The sequence below is a fragment of the Polypterus senegalus genome, chromosome 13, assembly GCF_016835505.1.
Source record: "Polypterus senegalus isolate Bchr_013 chromosome 13, ASM1683550v1, whole genome shotgun sequence".
Taxonomy (NCBI): domain Eukaryota; kingdom Metazoa; phylum Chordata; class Cladistia; order Polypteriformes; family Polypteridae; genus Polypterus; species Polypterus senegalus.
In genome coordinates, this window is record NC_053166.1 from 45986739 (window position 1) to 46005117 (window position 18379).

Here is an 18379-nt window from a genome sequence, read left to right on the forward strand (position 1 = left end):
ATATGGGGGGAGAAGCTGTGCTTTTACTTTCTAGAAAGAAAATACAAACCCATGCAAGAGTTTAAAAAAGCTCCAAAATGAAAAATGAGCTCCACAGTAATCTCCTACATATCTGCTTTGTGAGTAATTACATAGCATAAATGTCTCTGTCACCTACATTTGATGTAATCAGGGTACAAGTAACATCTCCTTCAGCACCCTTGCATGAGTTTGGATTTTCTCTTGATGCCAAATTTACAGAATTTCTTCCATTTTCTTTAATATTTGCTTCTTTGTTGCAAATCTAAGTCACGTTAAGCAAAGTCATTAAGGCTTGAGTTTCTCCTTTGGCCCAGTACACATTTTCACATGTGTACACCTGGCTCTGTCCATGTAAGCAGCAGTACCACCCTGCAATGAAGGGGGAGCTTTCTTCCCTCCCACAGTTCTGAGCCTAGTGCCCGACTTCAACCCTTAGATGGCCCCGCCTCTTCTGGACAGCAAGCAATAAGAGTGGGCGGCACTCAGAGGACTGCAGCTCATTCTAGTACCAAAGGGCAAAGGAGACTGAGCTCCCTTTAACACAACACGTTATTTACTCACCTAAGTTGGACAAATTTGCCTTTACTTCACTCCTGCTCATGCGCCAAAAAGCATTAAGTGTAATTTTTGTTTATTTTTCTGTAGCTCAGATGCTAATGATAAAAACAGGGTGGCCCAGCTGGTGACCCAGCTACTCCTGCTGGCTCTCTTACAGTCACTCCATTAAAAGTGAGTACCGATCAAAAATGGAAATGTCTAGCATGGCCAAATTTAGATAAACATCTCCAAGAAAAATTAACTATTCATTATATTCAGCAAATCTCTGCCAGCTGAAGTTTTCATTTTATTTATTTTTTTTTCAATTATCTCTGCTCTGTTCTTTAATGATTTTATTTTGAAGTAAAACTGAATCAACCAAAGACTTCATGTGAGACAAAGACACTTTTAGTGGATTTTAAAGTTTTAAACTTGACCAATATATATATATAATACAATATTGATTACTTTTTATATATTAAGTTGACCACTTATCCAAGGTGACTTCCAATAGCAGGATATCAGCAGATTAAGTGGCATGCTTAGGGTCACACAGTGACATGACATGAGAAGTGAACCAGCAACTTTTAGGGTTTAAAGTTCTCTACCATAAGCACGACACCATCAATAATAAGAACATTAAACGTGTACAGACATAATTTTAAAGGAGAGGACAAGTCCTGAGTGTTTTCTACTTTAATATACATTTTAGTCTGTCTCTACAAATTTTTAATATATAGCAGCACTGTAATAACTAATTAGCAGTGTTCATCATTATAGTTATATAAACACTCACTCACTCTTAATATCCATAATGACTGTTATCAATTATTAAATCACTGATTTTGAATCCCCTGGGTGGCCAGGTCAGGGAGTGGTTAGCACCCGGAATCTCAGCTTAGCCTCTGTGAGCTTGGAGTTTGTAGAGTCCTCCATTGTCAGCAGGGGTTTTTCTCTAAGTACTCTGCTTTTCCTCTCACATCCTAAAAGTATGTGTACTGGCTTTACTGAGAGCTCTGAACTGGCCAAGTGTGATGAGTGTGCCTGGTGATGTGTTGGCATCCTATCTAGAATCAGCTAATGCTGTTAATTTAATCCTTCCAAAGTAACTTCTGGAACGCACAACTCTGAAAATTGGATGAAATGAATTTAAATGGATTGGGGATGATAATTATTACATTATTGTATGATGGATTAGTATAACTTTAGCAATCCCATTTCACACAACACCATACTCAGTGTTGAAAGTACAGCAGGTTCATGCCATATCTTTTTCCCAGCATCCATACCACATGCACTTCAGAGCAGGTCATCCACCTGAATCTAAGCGTGTCCAGGCTTGGCCAGTACTTGGATGGGAGGCCAACCAGGAAAAAGCTTGGGTTGCTGCTGGAAGAGGGGGTTTTACCCTCTTGGCTGAATGCAAATTCCAATTCCCCAGTGCAGTGATGGGGACACTGTGCTGTAAAAAATGGTGCCATCCTTCACATGAGATAATAAACTGAGGTTCTGACTCTCCATGATCATTAAAGATCTCTAGGCATCCTTCGTAATGACTAGGGTGTATCCCGATGTCCTGGCTAAATTTACCACTGTGGCCTGGTCATTCTGGCCTCCTAATCATCCCTTGTCTCTGATTGGCTAACTGTCTCTCACCCCTTCACCACTTAACAGTTAATGTGTGGTGAGTATACTGATACAAAATGGCAGCCATATCATCATCCAGGTGAATACTATACACATTGATGGTGGTTGAAGTAGCTTCCCACTCATTATGTAAAGCCCCCTAAGTACCTTGAAAGGTGTTATATAAACATCCATCCATCCATTATCCAACCCGCTATATCCTAACACAGGGTCACAGGGGTCTGCTGGAGCCAATCTCAGCCAACACAGGGCGCAAGGCAGGAAACAAATCCTAGGCAGGGCGCCAGCCCACCGCAGGGCACACACACTAGGAACAATTTAGGATCGCCAATGCACCTAACTTGCATGTCTTTGGACTGTGAGAGGAAACTGGAGCACCCAGAGGAAACCCACGCAGACACGTGGAGAACATGCAAACTCCACGCAGGGAGGACCCGGTAAGCGAACCCACTGTGCCACCCGTTATATAAATTTAATAAATTATTATTATTATTATTATTATTATATCTGTCTGGTTTTTAGAAAGTGCTATCATCCATTTCAACTTTTTGGAAATAATACATATATGAGAATTTATTTAAATGCATAGCAGCCATATCTTCCTGCCAGGGCAGTGGACGTAACTTTGAGCAGTAAACTATTAAGTCAATGGCAGATCTTTTTCACTTACTGACTCATTCAGCATTTCAGTTTGATAAGTTACATATCTGGTGAATCAGTGTAACATCTGACTCCTTCACATCTTTGTTGAGAATGTCAATATACTGGATCCATGGGATATGCTTTAATTTGACATTTAATACAACTAGTGAAAATGTTCATATCCAGTACGTCAACAGAATTAAAGCAACATTTTAATTGGCAAATACACAAAGATTACAGCACAATTCATTATTTGGGGGTTCAATTAGAAAATAAAGTTTTTTAGGTCTTTATACAGTATATTGATTGAACCAATATAAATAAATCATTTGGAGTCAGTATCTTCAGCTGACTGAAATGATTTGTCTCTAAGGGTTTTTTATCCAGTAAACATGTACTTTTTTCAGGGAAGCCACTTTGTGCCATTTCCATGCTACATGTGTAGCAGTCTCGTATCAGGCGCAGCTGCAGTTTTTAAAAAGATTCCATGATTAGGTGCACATTATGCTTTATAATTTATTGAGTTCCGTTAAAATAATGGGGGAATATAATCTGAAAAAAGTAAAAAAAGTATAGTAGAGCTTAGTAACTGGTGTGCACCTTGTAAGGTAAGACTATAGTTAGGCATAAAATATTAATCGCTGTGCTTTGTATGGAGGGTCTTGTTATTCTTAATCCTGATGAATCAAGAATATTTTTCATGCTGAATGACAGGTTCTTATTTCTTTTACATGAAATATAAAATTAAGAAATGTCTAATAAAACATACATATTGCAATATATGACAGGAAATGTATTGGTACCTGTTCAATTAAGCACTACTATAACAAAAGGAGTCAACCATCCTTAAAGGATAAGCTTGGTATTTTTCAAGTCAAATTATTTCTTTACAATCAGGGTATATATTGATTAAACCTTTAATTTCACATGAAATTGCATTCTAAAGTAAAGCATATTTTATTTATTAAAAATTTTTAGCCTACTCTTGTGTTTTATAACGGAGCTAATGGGTACCAGGGTCCCAATGTAAAAAAAAAAAAGCTGCCAAAGCACACATCCTTTTTCCAAGCCAAAATGTTATTGATTATTGATCTGCATCATAGGATTGCCTACATATTACAAAAAAGTGTTATCTGTATTGTTTTAGGAAGGAAAAAAGCAGAAAGGGAGAGAAGCCTCTGTGAGCGGACAAACAAGCAAGTAACGTAATTTTACTGAGAGATAATTGTACCTAGCATCTATGTTAAAATTCATTTGGTTTTCATTAATAAAGGTTGTCATAAGCATGCCTCAGAAACAGAAAAAGGCATGTTTTCTTAAATTGAAATCTTTGCTGCCTCAAAATGGACATGTTCGGGACGTTTTAAGGCATTTTGTCACATTAGGATCCTGATGCCTCCATTACAAAAGGCAAAGAGCATGCTGGACATTTTTTAAAATGTTTATTTAATAGAACATTTCCATGTGGCAAATTAATGTATACCATGACTGTGAAGAAATATCTCAATATCATACTTATCTTTTAAGAATACATAAATAATACCTGACTTGGGATAGCATCTGGACTTGTGGGTTAGAATACCAATGTGAAGTGGTCCCCAAAATGGGATTTGACTGGAATAATTGAGGGTACCTTTGGGTGTTGTCCATGAACAAGGCAGGACCACAACACACAGATATCTCAGCATACATTTGGAAAAACAATACACATTTTCTTAGTTTTGATGTTACACGTTTGTAGTAGTAGGGTGTTGTACCGTGTTAGCAATTAGGGATGAAATGAGGAGTCAAGCAAAATGACATTTGTTATTGGCTAACTGAAAAGATTACAATATACAAGTTTACAAGGCAACTAGGGCCCATTCTTCACGCAAGATATAATACAGAGACTGGAATTCCCTGTTTATAAAGACACTAGAACTGATAAAGCACTGGAAAACCTTTAATTGAGACATCTCAGATGTAAAAAATTAATAGACCTCTCCAGGCTGAGATTCATTTAGCAAGACAGGAGAACAATGGATAGTCAAGACGTATTGATAAGGTTTGATAAGGGGTACGCCTTTTGAAGAGGTTTTCATACAACGTTACACGTTGAAAGGCATTAACTAAAATAAACAGTTTTGTTAGAAGAATCTAAACCAATTATTAATTTTTGTTGCTGCTAGCCATTAGAGAGTGCAATATTATACTTTCTGCCAGTAGACCAAACTTCCACAATTCTGCTCGCAAACAATTTCCTGAATAAATTACAATGAAGTGATAATAGAATAATACGATGGAAAGGTCAAGGGCAGCACTTCTTTAAAAAGTGTCAAGTCACTGTCGAAAAAAGAACATGACTAAAACATTTAATAGACAAATGGACCTGCTTAAACATGTAGCAAAATATTTTATGTGGATTCCAGCACCTCAGAAACTTATTCAATTACATTTTTTCTACCTTACAAAGATTTTTTCCAGGTATCCATCAAAGATGTTCCAAAATGTCTTACTGTATTGGACAGCAAAAATCCTCTATCAGTCATTGATATGAGGATGGACTCTTGGAGTTCAAACAACCGTTTGGTGTGTCTGCTTTCCCATCAATACAGTCTACTGTACTGCTATTATTGTATTGATATAGCATGTACAGTATTAGAAAAACTTAAAGAACAGGTTGTCGCCGATTTATGACCAGTATGTAGATATGGATGGAAGACAGACTGGTATATGTATTCAAACCTGACAGTATGAATAGTTCTGAATAGTAAATCCCTTAAGTCATATTGTTTGTTTTATATCTTTTTTATTATCATTCTTAGCACATTGTGTAGATTTTTTTTTTGTTTTTGGTGTTGTTTTTTCATTATTTTGTTTTGTTATTACTGTTGCTCGCATGGGTGCCGAACCTTTAACAACTCCATGAATCTTTTTTTTGTCAGAGTTATGTGACATCATCAGCGTGAGCCTCTCCCAGTGTACACTGTGTTAAGTGTGAGAGGACGAATTGTACTGACAGATTTTGAGCACTCTTATGTTTTCTGTTTTAATATTTCAGCCTGTTAGTAATGAATAGAAACAAATAAAGGAGTTCAGTGTTTTTTGCATTACCCTTTCAAGGAAGTTTGTATGAAATGGGACATCATGAATCACAACGCAGAAGCTTCGAAGGGTAACCAGGTACAAAGCCAGGACGCAGCATTAGAGCATGTGCGGGGTACACCAGTTACAATGGGATAACTTGAAGTCACATACAATCGCAATTGTTTTCATTCCTCCCTAATACTGCTTGATCATCTTCATTATTGTATCAAGATCAATTGCCTTTTTTCTTGTAATTGTAAGGCAAATGTAACTGAATGTAGTCAAAACTGCTGCATGTAATAAACTCTGATCGAGATGAATGAGTCATGGCAATTGCAGCTGACGTGGTGAAAACTGTACACAGTAGCGATTGTAAGTCGAATGGTTGCGAGACGCATAGGTCATAAGTCAATGACTACCTATATTTAGAAGAAAATTTTCCACTGTAAGTTTACAATTGATAGATATGGATTACCACATAGGTCAGAACCAGCTAAAAGAGGAAAAGGCACATTAACCACCGGTTAGGGTCAGCAAAGACAACAGACACATTTTGTCCTAGCCCAGGGTCACAGGTAGAATGCTCATTGGTAGAAGATTTGAGGACATAGATCGTGCCTAGCCAGGATTAGTTCAAGGGCAGGAGGCCTGGACAAAAGAAGGGAGTGGGCCCAAAAACTATAACGCCTCATTGTTTCAAAAGTTCTGGGTCTCTGTCTCTTATTCCATCCACAGACCACACCAGATCAAAGATTAATAACCGTAATACAAGTCTGAAGAGCCATCTGACCAATGTGTCTAGACTTCTAGCAAGAAGAGCTGCTATCCATCCAGGTTGTAATGTTGTGTACTGCCACAATCATGTTATTTACTTTTGCTTTAGGCACACTCAGAAACTCAAGTTGAAGACTGTTAACGTATAAGGAGTAAATAAAAGCATAAACTTGCTTCATTGCTTGCCTCAAAATAAGCCATGTGGGGTCTAAATATTAGGAGAAGGAAGGAAGTATTTTAACCACAGGAGGGTCTAATCCTGGTTTATCCTGAAGGTGAACATTACAAACACATCTTCATGACAGGCTAGTAAATGTAAATACAATACAGCAAGAATCAAATTTCTGCTATCTTCAGGTCTATAAAGTACTATAGAAAGGACAGGGTCACCATCAGACCCTTCCATCATATAGCACTCATGATAGTAAAACCAGATCAAGAGTGAAAGAGATAGTCATAACCATGCTGGATAATAAATTTGTTTTTAACAAAACGCTATCCTCCAGCTGTTGCCTGTGTGGAGTTTTCATATTCTCATCATGTCCGTTGGGCTTTCGTTCAGTTACTTTGGTTTTTCTCCCCACACCCTTAAAAATCTGTAGGTCAGACTAAACTTACTCAGACTATATAACAGTGCTCCAATGGAATGCCCTGCTATCTGCCCCCAAAACCATGAATAGGATTAAATAGCTTGGAGAATGTCAGTCATGGTATGTTATGCTGTGTCATACTATACTATGCTATACTACATTAAGTTGTACTCTGGTATACTGTGCTGTGCTCTGCTATGTTATGCTGGTATGTTATTGTTACTGAAGGGACAATTGTAGCAAAGATGAGAGAGCGAGAGAGACTGCTGCTTCATAAGAGGTACCCTCATAGTTCAAAGCCCAATAAGCCAATGTACTGTACTTCAAAGACTTCTTTTTTAGCTCCACAAACTTAAAGGGTGTTTTGTAATTCAAAGGCACTAAGTTCACATCCTACTGCTGCTGTTTCAGGGGGAACAGGCAAATGAGAGGGGGGTGTTGCAATGAGTGAGTAACTCAGCAAAGAGAAATAGTGTTTTAACCTAGATTAGCTCACGGAAGGGTTAAGTGTAACAGTAGAAGCAACAGTAGCAAAGTTTCAGAGAGGAGGCAAGAGCCTGGTGCTACATACTGTAAGTGGTACCTTTGAAGTTAGAAGCATGAAGCAAAGAATTTCCCATTAAACTCCTCAGGCTCTAATCCAAAGGCCCTGAATTGGTATCCTGCTGTCTCAGGTAGGACAAGCAGCCATGGGTGGCCCATCACCGTAAGTGATTCCTGAATAGAGACACTATTTATGCTACACTATATGGCTAAAGTTTTGTGAATATCTGACCATTACATTTGCATGAGATTGCTGATCATCAAATTCCAAAACCACTGGCCTTAATATGGAGTTTGCCCCCTTGGAGCTAAAACAGACTCTACTCTTCTGGGAAGGCTTTCCATAAAAGTGTGTCTATGGGAATTTGTGACCATTCAGCCATAACAGCATTTATTAAGACGAGTATTGATGTTGGACAAATAGACCCAGTTTACAATCAGCATTAAATCTCATCCCAAAGGGATTCAGCAGTGATGAGGTCAGGGCTCTTTGTAGGAAACTCCATGTCTTTATGGATGTGGCTTTGAGCACAGAGCCACAGTCATGCTGGAACAGAAAAGGGCCCTCCCCAAACTGCTGCCACAAAATTGGTAGATTACAAATGTCTAAAATTTCCTTGTGTGCTTTAGTATTAACAGTACCCTTCACTGGAAACAGTACCCTTCACTGGAGGGGCCTAGTCAAAACCAAGAAAAACAGCCTCAGACCATTATCCCTCCTCCACCAGACTTTATAGTAGACCTTATATATTCCAGAAGGTAGTGTTCTACTCCACTGTTCCAGAGCCCAATCACGGTGTGCTTTACACCACTCCAGCCTATGTTTGCCATTGCACACAGTGATCTTAGGCTTGTGTGTAAATGCCCAGCTATGGAAATCCATTTCATTAAGCTCCTGATGCACAGTTCTTGTGCCGATGTTGCTTCCAGATGCAGTTTGAAACTCTGTTGTGAGTAATAAAACAGAGGATAGGTGATTTTTACATGCTCACTTTTCAGTACTTAGTAGCCCCACTCTGTGAATTTGCATAGTCTCCCACTTTGTGGCTGAGCTGCTGTTGCTCCTCAATGCTTCCACTACAGTTGACCAGGGCAGATATTACACATATTGGCTGTTGACAAAGGTGGCATCATATGACAGTGCCACATTTGAAGTCACCAAACTCTTCTATTGCCACTATTTGTCAATGGAGATTCCAAGGTTAGCTGCTTGATTTTATACTACAGTTACCAATGAGTGCAGCTGAAACACTTGAACTCAGTAATTTCGAGAGATGTCTAGATATTTTTGGCCATATAGTATATATCACATTATGTTGTTATATTTACCCACCCTTCTTCTTAACTGCAATCCCATTTTTTTCCTGGATTTTTTTTTTTTGTGATGAAAGAATAGTTAGTAAAACAATTAGAATCTCTTCACAGTTGCTAATGGCCCACTTGCCTACTTCCACATCTCCTATTTATGGGAGCTAATGAGAAATACTAAAGGAGCTCTTCTTCACATTAGGCTGCCTCATCTGCTCAATTTGGATGAGACGCAGCATGTGGGATTGTAATATTACAGGTTTCATTGGATCTGGCACAGCACAAGTCTTTCACTAGCATGAGGGCTGAATAAGGAATGACAGCCGGCTGGATGGGGGCATATCTTGTAAGCATCCAGACGTGCACATTTTTGAAATATTTGATCTATGCACTGTGCAGTATGGCTATGCAGATGGATCACTTTCAGACTTGATATGTGACAGCTCACCGGTGCAACATTTATTCAGAGAAAATCAATATGAGAAAAGTCTAGGCCAATTAATGCATCAATTTAAAGCTAACAGCAGTAAATGACTGCAACCCCCAGGAAAATGATCACACTTACCAGAAAGCATTATTAGCTGTCTTTTAAATAGCAGAATGCTATTTATTAACATTTATAAAATGACAAAAATAAAATATACTAATCATTTAGTACTTTTTAGGAAAATATTTAGCTTTACAGTGTTAAGACAGCATCTTCTGCCATCACAGCTAAGATTACTTCCACTTCCATGCAAATCATAATCTATCTTTCTGCCAAAAAGAAGCCTGCTGTACCCACTGATAAAATCATTAGTTGCCACCCATGCGTTGTGGATGTACTCTTCAGTTTTAGACAGAAACGTAAAGCCATTAAGAGTTTTTCTGACCCGTCGCACCTCACACAAGATCTGTTTATTGTCCTTCTGTCTGCCAAACAGGAGCAGCACTACCAGATTTTAAAAGAGCACTTGCTCATAAGCTAGGAGATGCATAAGCTTGACATCTTAACCTTAATCTCCTACAATGATCTGATAAATACATCTAAGCATGTTTGCATTAAATTTGTTGTTTTGGGGCTGATGAGAAATGATCCTTACAGTTAACCATATGTGGGTATTGATTTTTGTTTGTAAAAGCTTCCATGCAGTTAATGTTGTTATGGCAATGTCTTCTTTGCTTTATCCAAAATTTTCTAAATCTGTTTGCCCACATACAGCTTTGCAAGGTTTGAGAAACTTCCTTAATATTTCCTGAAAGAGATGAAATATGAAGCTAGGTCATCTCGGAGCACTGTCATGCAGATTTCAAGTCAGCTATTACCCCGACATACATTTTTTAACAAAGTACAATGTTATGAAGGAAGTCCACTGAAACCCAAGAAAAATGTGCCGACTGCATACAGAGAAGGCCAGGCTGAGAATTCAGCCCAAGTACCTAAAATGTATGGAATAGTAGCACTAATTACAACATCACTGTGCCTCTCCAAATCAAAAATGACTCTTCTTACATCTGCAGCATTATGGCAACTTCAATGGTTTGCTTAAATTTTGCTTTTTGCAGAACATGGCAGACAGTTCTGAAACCCAGGTAAATTTATATTAATTACTTCATGGTAAGAACACACATTTCCTTGCATGTGTACATGCTACTCAGACAAAGCACAAAGGCTAAAACTAGGGGCAAAGAAATAAACAGCAAATGCTTGACCTCGCAGTGATAGCTCTGAGCGAGTCTGGGAAGGCAAACCTTTGATCTGACACCCCCTATGATTAATCACTGTCATCTCACTGAACAGCAGTGTGGCCCAGTGGCTAACTCACTGGACTATAACCTGTCAGCTTAATTCCCTTCACTGACTCACTTTGTGACCCTGACCGAGTCACTTAACCTGCCTGTGCTCACATTGCAGAAATACAGAGGAAATGATGCAATGTATTTATGATATGTAATGCATTATGGGTAATTGTATTATCACAACATAACTGTTGTTTCAAAAAAGCTTTTTTCCTGAGTATTTCATAGGACGAAATAGAAAAATATTTGCATCAGTATCTTTGAGCCAGGGTGGCACAGTGGGTAGGGCTGTTTTGCCACAGCTCCAGAGTCCTGGGTGTGAACTATGACCTAAGCACTGCCTCTATGAGGTTTGTACATTCTCCCTGTGTTTCCATGTCCTTTTCCCTCCACATACTCTCTTTCCAAAGACGACTGTATTGCATTAATTGGTAACTCTAATGTGGTCTTATATGAGTGAGTGTGTGTGTGTGAATGTGTCCTACCTACTCTGAATGGCATCTGATGCCACTGGGACAGGCTCTGGCTTTTGTCCTTGAACTTGATGAAGAATGTTTAATAGCTGTTTCACACACAAATTTTAAATCATAACAGTGGGACAATTCTTCAAGGGTGTAGAAGCAATGAGTTATTGGATATCATCTGTTAAGTGAACCTCTGATGAAGTGGCCTTCCTTACAAGGCTGTTTCCTGGCTTAAACCCAATGCTGCTGGGATCGAATACATAAGTACTAGTCAAACTCCTAGCACACACAAAGTGTGTTGATTCTAGAGTTCTATAATGCAGAGGCATCAACTAATTCCAAAAAAGTATCTAAGACCAATTTTGTGGATCCAAAGTAGTGGAGGTCTTAATTTTCAAAAACTATTGCATCTTCCAGAATTTATGGTAGTGGTGTGATTTCTAGTAACTACTGTGTAACGTAACGTTTGTAAGCTTTGCTCATTGCTGGCAGCAACCAAGTCAATTTAATGCAAATGAGCTTTTCCACAATGACATTCACTTCAGTGCATGTAATGGATTTCCATGTACAGAGCTAAATGTTAAACGAATACATACATTGAGGCATGATACAATTTGAATAATGCTCATCAAGCAGTAATAGGCCAGCATGTTGAACATATGTAGTATCAGATTGATATAGAATTATCAGACATACTTACTTACTAACCCAGTAAAGGAACACGTTTTTCATTTTAATTAGTTTTGTCTCACAGGCAACATTTAAGTATGGCTCAATAGCACCGTCGAGACACCATAACTGACGTATGTTGTATCAGACTGATGCAGAGGACCCAGACAGACAAAATGACCCATCCAGTAAAACTATAGCATAAAGAAATAGCTGGACCAATTTAAAGAGTACACCAAGGGAAGTCTTGAATGTAACACCACCACTTACCCTTTTGTCTCTTTTCCTTCCAGCCAGGAAAACCACAACCGAGAAGAAAAACAGTGAGCCTAACTCTGATTTCACCTCTGTGCTTAACTCTTTCGGTCAGCACTATAAAACTGGCCTCCAACAACAGACATGGGGGTCAATTATTGTAGGGCCGCTGAGATAGGCACATCAGTGTTTCCCAACTCCCACTTTTCCTCATTTCCTTGTGCAGTCAAAGGGAAACCTGTGGTGCCCCAGCCTTTTCTGTGTGGTTTTGGTCTGTTTTAACAGAGGGTTTGAGAATATGAATTTCAGGCATTGCCTCTTCCATCGCTGTGTGCTTCTGTTCTTGACCATGGCTCAGAGATGTGGGATAATCCACTGGGCCCATATCAATGACGGAGAACCACACAAAGGAGAATGAAGACGCACATGGTCGGCATCATGCTCTATGACTGCAAGACCAAGGAGTGGCTGTGTAGAGTCACGAAGCTCAAGGACGTGTGCAAAGAAGCAAAGAAGACAAAGTGGAAATGGAGAGTGCGGCCTGTGAATAAGCAGGAGACAAACTGGGCAAGGAGATTAACCAAATGGCACGTGAGAGGACTAAAGTGACTGTGAGGCTGACTGAGAATGCTCAGACGTGATGAGCTTATCCACACCACAGTATTGGCATTCCTATGGGATGCACAGAACTCTGAGCGTCATCTGTCCTTAATGACTGCTCATTTGCAAAAAAAATTAATAATAATAATAGTTAAGAATATTATTTATAATATTCATTAAGTACTGAAATCCTGGACAATAACTGCAAATAAATGACATCACACTGAGATAAAAAATTAATACTTTTGCATTTATTTATTTAAATTGTTAGTAGCACTGTAGCAAAGTACTAAAACTTTAAGAACAAAAATAAAAGTTTATTTTAAGAACCGTGTATTGATTCCAAAATGAATAATAACTAAATGAACTGTACTTAAAACCTGCTGTGGTTTTGGTTTCAGAGCACACATATTTATACTTATTATTTAAGACTTACTTAAGATGAAAACAGAGCCTAGTGGGGCAGTATAGTGAAGTGCAAATAGCGCTGCTGCCACGCAGATCCAGCAATTTGACAATGAATCCTGGGCCCAGTCTCTGTCCATGTAGAGCCTGAATGTTCAGCCCATGGCGTCATTTGGTTTCCTCCCACATGGCCAAAGATGTCCAGGTTAATTTGATTGGCCAAATTAGCAACCAGTGTGAGTGTGTAAGTTGGACCCTGTGATGGACTACCAACGTGTCCAGGGCCGCCTCCTCCCTTGCACACATTGTTGCCAGGTTAGGCTCCACCTTTCTGTTTCCATGACTTGGATTAAGCAAATCTGAGAATGCTATGGTATGCGATGTCTTAAAGCCTAGTCATTGGCTATAAACTACTGTATACAGTATATGACCATTTGGTGATATTAAAATATGGTGACATTCCGCCAGTCATGGATATTTCAGTATGGATGTCAAATTACATTCCAGTAATTCAGTAAGTTCAGAGGATTCTGCATCAAAAGGGAAGCCATTCCATATGATTGAACTATATTACTTAAGTACAGAGTCATGCATGTATTCTCATTCAAACCCCAAGCTCAGCATGACTACCAAATATCCTTTGACTAGACACACTAGTGACTTCAGGGGCACTCACTTGTAAAATCATACAAGCCTCGATTTGATCATGTATCACCGCATTATCACCCTTGGAAACAGTCAAACGTGAAAGGTCAGTGGGTATCCAAAGAACTTATAATTAATGAACAAATAACTGGCTTCACCTTATACCTGAGTTAAGATCAAAAAGCCAACATTTACTATTGTGGCACCTGCTTTCTAATTTCTGGGTATAATTTGTAACATCTTTGGTGTAATTCCATTGTGCTACACTCTACAGCCAATCACGTAATTCTGCAGATTATATATGTATTGTGTCAGAAGACACACACATGCATGGAACACCACATGAAAGATAAGGCACTGACGTTCATTTAAGGTAATTAAAAATGTCCCCAGTAACCACTTCCAGTGTTGCAAGCTGACTCCTGCCTCGTTCTGATAAATCTGCAACAAAAACCTTTAGACCAACTCTGGGTCACTTGTAAAGGTCCTTGCTGCCCGTGCTTATTATTGCACACGCTCCTTGGAGAATGGCTGTGCCTGTCATTCTGCCCATAACGATATGCTTTTTGTGAACCAGCACGACCGCTTTTAATGACAGACATTTACTTAAAACGAACCTTAGGTAACCTAGCAGAGAAATGTCCTGATTACCATATTACAAAACTATAATATCATGTTACCTGAGCACTCATTCTGCTTTTTTGTGTTGAAAATGATAACCCTTGGCTAAGGAAAGCAAAAAAAAGATGGATGATCAAGATCAAATTGATACATCAGAGCTACTCTGAAAGCCAGGGAAGAAAGGTAGGTGTGGATTTAAACTGAGGCAACAAACAATTTAGGGGGAAATTCCATAAATAGCTAGAAATAACTATAATGCTCACTTCAGTTTTCCTTTCTTTCCAAGTGTGATTGAATGCTGGGCGTTGGTCATGAAATGGCAGGCACTTTAGTCATTATGGGCAGGTGGGGTGGAATCATTCATTTGAGGTCATTGAAACTCTAAGGTGACATATGGCTTAGAAAAAGAAAACAAAAATCCTGCAAATTGAACATCCCAGAAGCAGAATACAAAGACTAATCACTTTGTGTGGGGTAACAAGAAGGTGATGGCCATTGACAATAATTCTTGCATATTTATTTCTTTTTATCATTCACTGACTACTTTAAAAGGACTGTTCTTCCACACCCTTTAAGCAGATTATGAAAAATGTTTTGCTTTTATCTGATTCCTTATGTTTCAAAAAACATTGTGACAAAAAGGGATCAACCTTCCAATATTAACGCAACAAAAGCTGAAGAGTATGATAAAATAAAATAGACCAAAATCTAAACTAAAGACAGTCTGAAGTCTATAACACCACTTTGCATTAGACAGGCCACTTTAAAATGTTTAATTCATCTGACAAATTGAATTTCCAGCTAAACCTTGGAACCAAGGATAAAACAATTGCACCTCCAAGTGGTAGCTCAAATGCCACAGTCTGTTTTCACTCCCTATATTATAAAATATTTTCATCGTTCAACCACAGCTTTAACTGAAGAAAGGATGTGTCAACATAGAGCATACATTTACCTGCTATATCTCACTAAAATCAAGGGCAAACTTTACATTTTTAACACAAAAAGGACACGTGGTTAGCAAATGTGCAAGATGGATTTAAAGCCAGACTTACGGTAGAAGACATATTCAGTGTAACTGGACCAGATCTTGTCATCGGTGTACTGATTGACAAAAGATGCTGTCACTGAAGAATTGCAGGCTACCATCTGGAATCCACACTCAGAGAGCATATCGAAAGCCCTCTCTAGGTGCTTAAACTTTAGATAAAACCTCGAGGTGTATCTCTCTGGAGGCCGGTCTGGGTCTCTGCTCTCATTTAATGTATCCCCAAAGACCTCTTTAGCTAAGCATATCCTTCCACAAATCAAGATCCGTGGTACCCGTCTGAACTTGGCATCAGTTTGGCTTTCCCGACCCATGGTACAGGAACCTCTGTAACCCACGGTAATGAAGCCATACTTCCGATCGGCGGGTACCAAAGATGCAGGTGGACATACCCTTTGATCACTGGCCTGAGAGGCCTCCTCAAAATCACTATGGAATGGATCATCAGGACTCTGTTTAAGGTCATCGGGGGTAAGGATTTTGACCAGTTCAGGTAACTGGAAATATTCGGCTTCTCGTTTCAGCCTCCCCTTTTCTGGAAAGTGGTCAGGAAGGACAACTTGCTTATCTCTCAGATAGTCCAATATGTATCGAAATAAAAATCCATCCCTGTCTATAAAGTAGCGCCCCTTTGTGTCCCTTGCCAGGTCATTGGACATATCCTTCTTTGGGGAAAAAATCTTTCCCAGCAGCGAGTTGGGAATGCTTATTAGTGTGGTATGGCGGGTGAAGTAAACTTGGCCACCCACATTCAGCTCCACCACGTCAGGGAAAGAAGCCTGAACCGAGCCCTGCTCCTTTACAGGAGGGTAAGTCCTACAATTCCCACTTAAAGCCATTTTTTCAGTCATGCATGCAAAAATCTTTGAGCTGGATATTTGACAAATGACCCGGTGAAAAGCAAGCAGTCGGATTCTGTTGGCAGTGACAGTTAGATTTCTTCCAGGCTGACAGGAAAACTTTGCATTTCACAGTGAAACAAATACTGCTGAAGAAGTAATTCACAATCCGTTGACAGCAAAGCAGCAGACATCAGCTTCTTCATAATAATTAGCTGTGCATCACCCAGTAGCTTTTCTTTCCAAATCAAATTGTTATGAAAAACTGGCGCATACACACAAGTGGAGATGTTTTAAATACATGAAAAGTAAAATTTTGACTGCACCAGATTCATTCAGTGAACTTCTTACAAATGTGTGCCTTTAAAAGATGTAGCTGATTATATCTAAAAAACCGGTTATCATTCCAAGACCTCTTTTCAGAATATTCCACAGTGTAAAAAACGGACAGGAAAGTATACTTAAAAGTACAAGCGTCGTTTTACATTTTTATAACTTCAAATGTAAGAAATATATATATATGACAAGGAGTTGTACCCCCCGAGACCCTCATTCAAAATGCTGGATTTCCGTTAAGTTGAAATCAAACTTTTAAGCACCTTTGGGCGTGCGGCGATTTCTTAAAGCAAATGAAATTTCTAGATCAACAATATTTCCAGCATCACTGGAGGGCTGTCAGCTTTGAAACTGTAACAGCTGATCGACGGCCTAGAGTTGATTTTCAGGGCTCTGTCCGCCCTCGGAGAAGTTCAGCGAGAGAGTCTTTAAATGACACAGTCGCACCTGGAACGCATCCGACCCAGTAGTTCCTCAAACCTGCTGCAAGCCTGCGCAAAGTTGACCTCCTCTTCCCCACTGGCCGGAGAGCGCCGTGCCGATGGCTGCAGGTTGCTGCTGAAGGCAAATCGCAGTTCTCGTGACTCGGGCGCTTCCGTGCGCCTTTCGTTCTGCCAAGCCTGTCGAGGATGCTGCTGAGTGTCGAGCAGGGTGGTACCAAGGACTAGCTAAGCGCTTCAGCTGCTGCTGCTGCCGCTGCTGTTGCTTCCACAGTGCAGGAGAAATTATCCTGAGGAATAAAGCTCTTACATCATCTTAAAGGAAAACGCCATGCCAAATAGCGGGCTGTCATCGCAGTGGCTTTAGCATGCATGTGCATGGTCTTACGTAGGCATAACATACACAGATAACGTTTTTTATAGGATGATTCTCATATATTTTCAGTGAGCATGGTAAAGGCGCTATATAAATTAATTGTAATATAAATAGACAGATAAATAGATGTAGGTGCTGTAAACGATTTATAATATGAAGAATTGAGGAAATGTAAAGTTTGAAAGAATATTAATTACATCAGTGACAACGCAATATATATAATGCAGCGAAACATCGGAAAATATAATCCTCAGAATCGTCTAGTCTTCTAATCTTCTTTAAAGGTTAAAAAATATACGTGCCTGCATAATCAATGCATAGATCGGCAAATTGTAGCTGGAGAAGCAATGCGCTTGAATGTACAGTATAAATATAACAATAAGAAACGGTCTGTATTCCGATCTCTTCAACTACAAATTAAATTTTTAAAATACAGAGTTGTATTGACACGACAAGTAGTTTTGTGTGGGAAAACATTTATTTAAAAAAAATCCGCGAATGCATACGTGATCCCTAAGGATATGTTCACTCTTTTGAGCGTGGCGCTTGTCCCTCCCTGTCGCGCGTAGACACATGGAGTTGCTGCTTCTTATGTGCAATACTCTTTCAAAAAATGTGCATTCGATAAGGTGCAACTGCATCCACGCCCTTCCATCCCTGGTTTGAATTTTCCGCTGCTTATTTTTCCATCGGCTGAATGCTAAATTTGTTTTCGTTCCAACTAATGGGCTGCCATATTAATCTTTCACTTTAAAAGCCCTTTCAGCCTAAGCG

At 39.3% G+C, this 18379-nt stretch overlaps 1 protein-coding gene across 4 annotated transcripts in view; it reads right to left on the bottom strand.

Moving 5' to 3' along the window:
- kctd16b (potassium channel tetramerization domain containing 16b) overlaps positions 1-17860 on the bottom strand; it is a 425600-nt gene extending 407740 nt beyond the window's left edge. For all 4 annotated transcript variants that reach the window (XM_039775246.1, XM_039775242.1, XM_039775245.1 and 1 more), the window contains exon 1: positions 15622-17860. In XM_039775246.1, the coding sequence (XP_039631180.1) occupies positions 15622-16465 (844 nt within the window). In that variant the 5' untranslated portion in view covers positions 16466-17860. The remainder of the gene's footprint in view (positions 1-15621) is intronic.
- Positions 17861-18379: the final 519 nt, after the last annotated feature.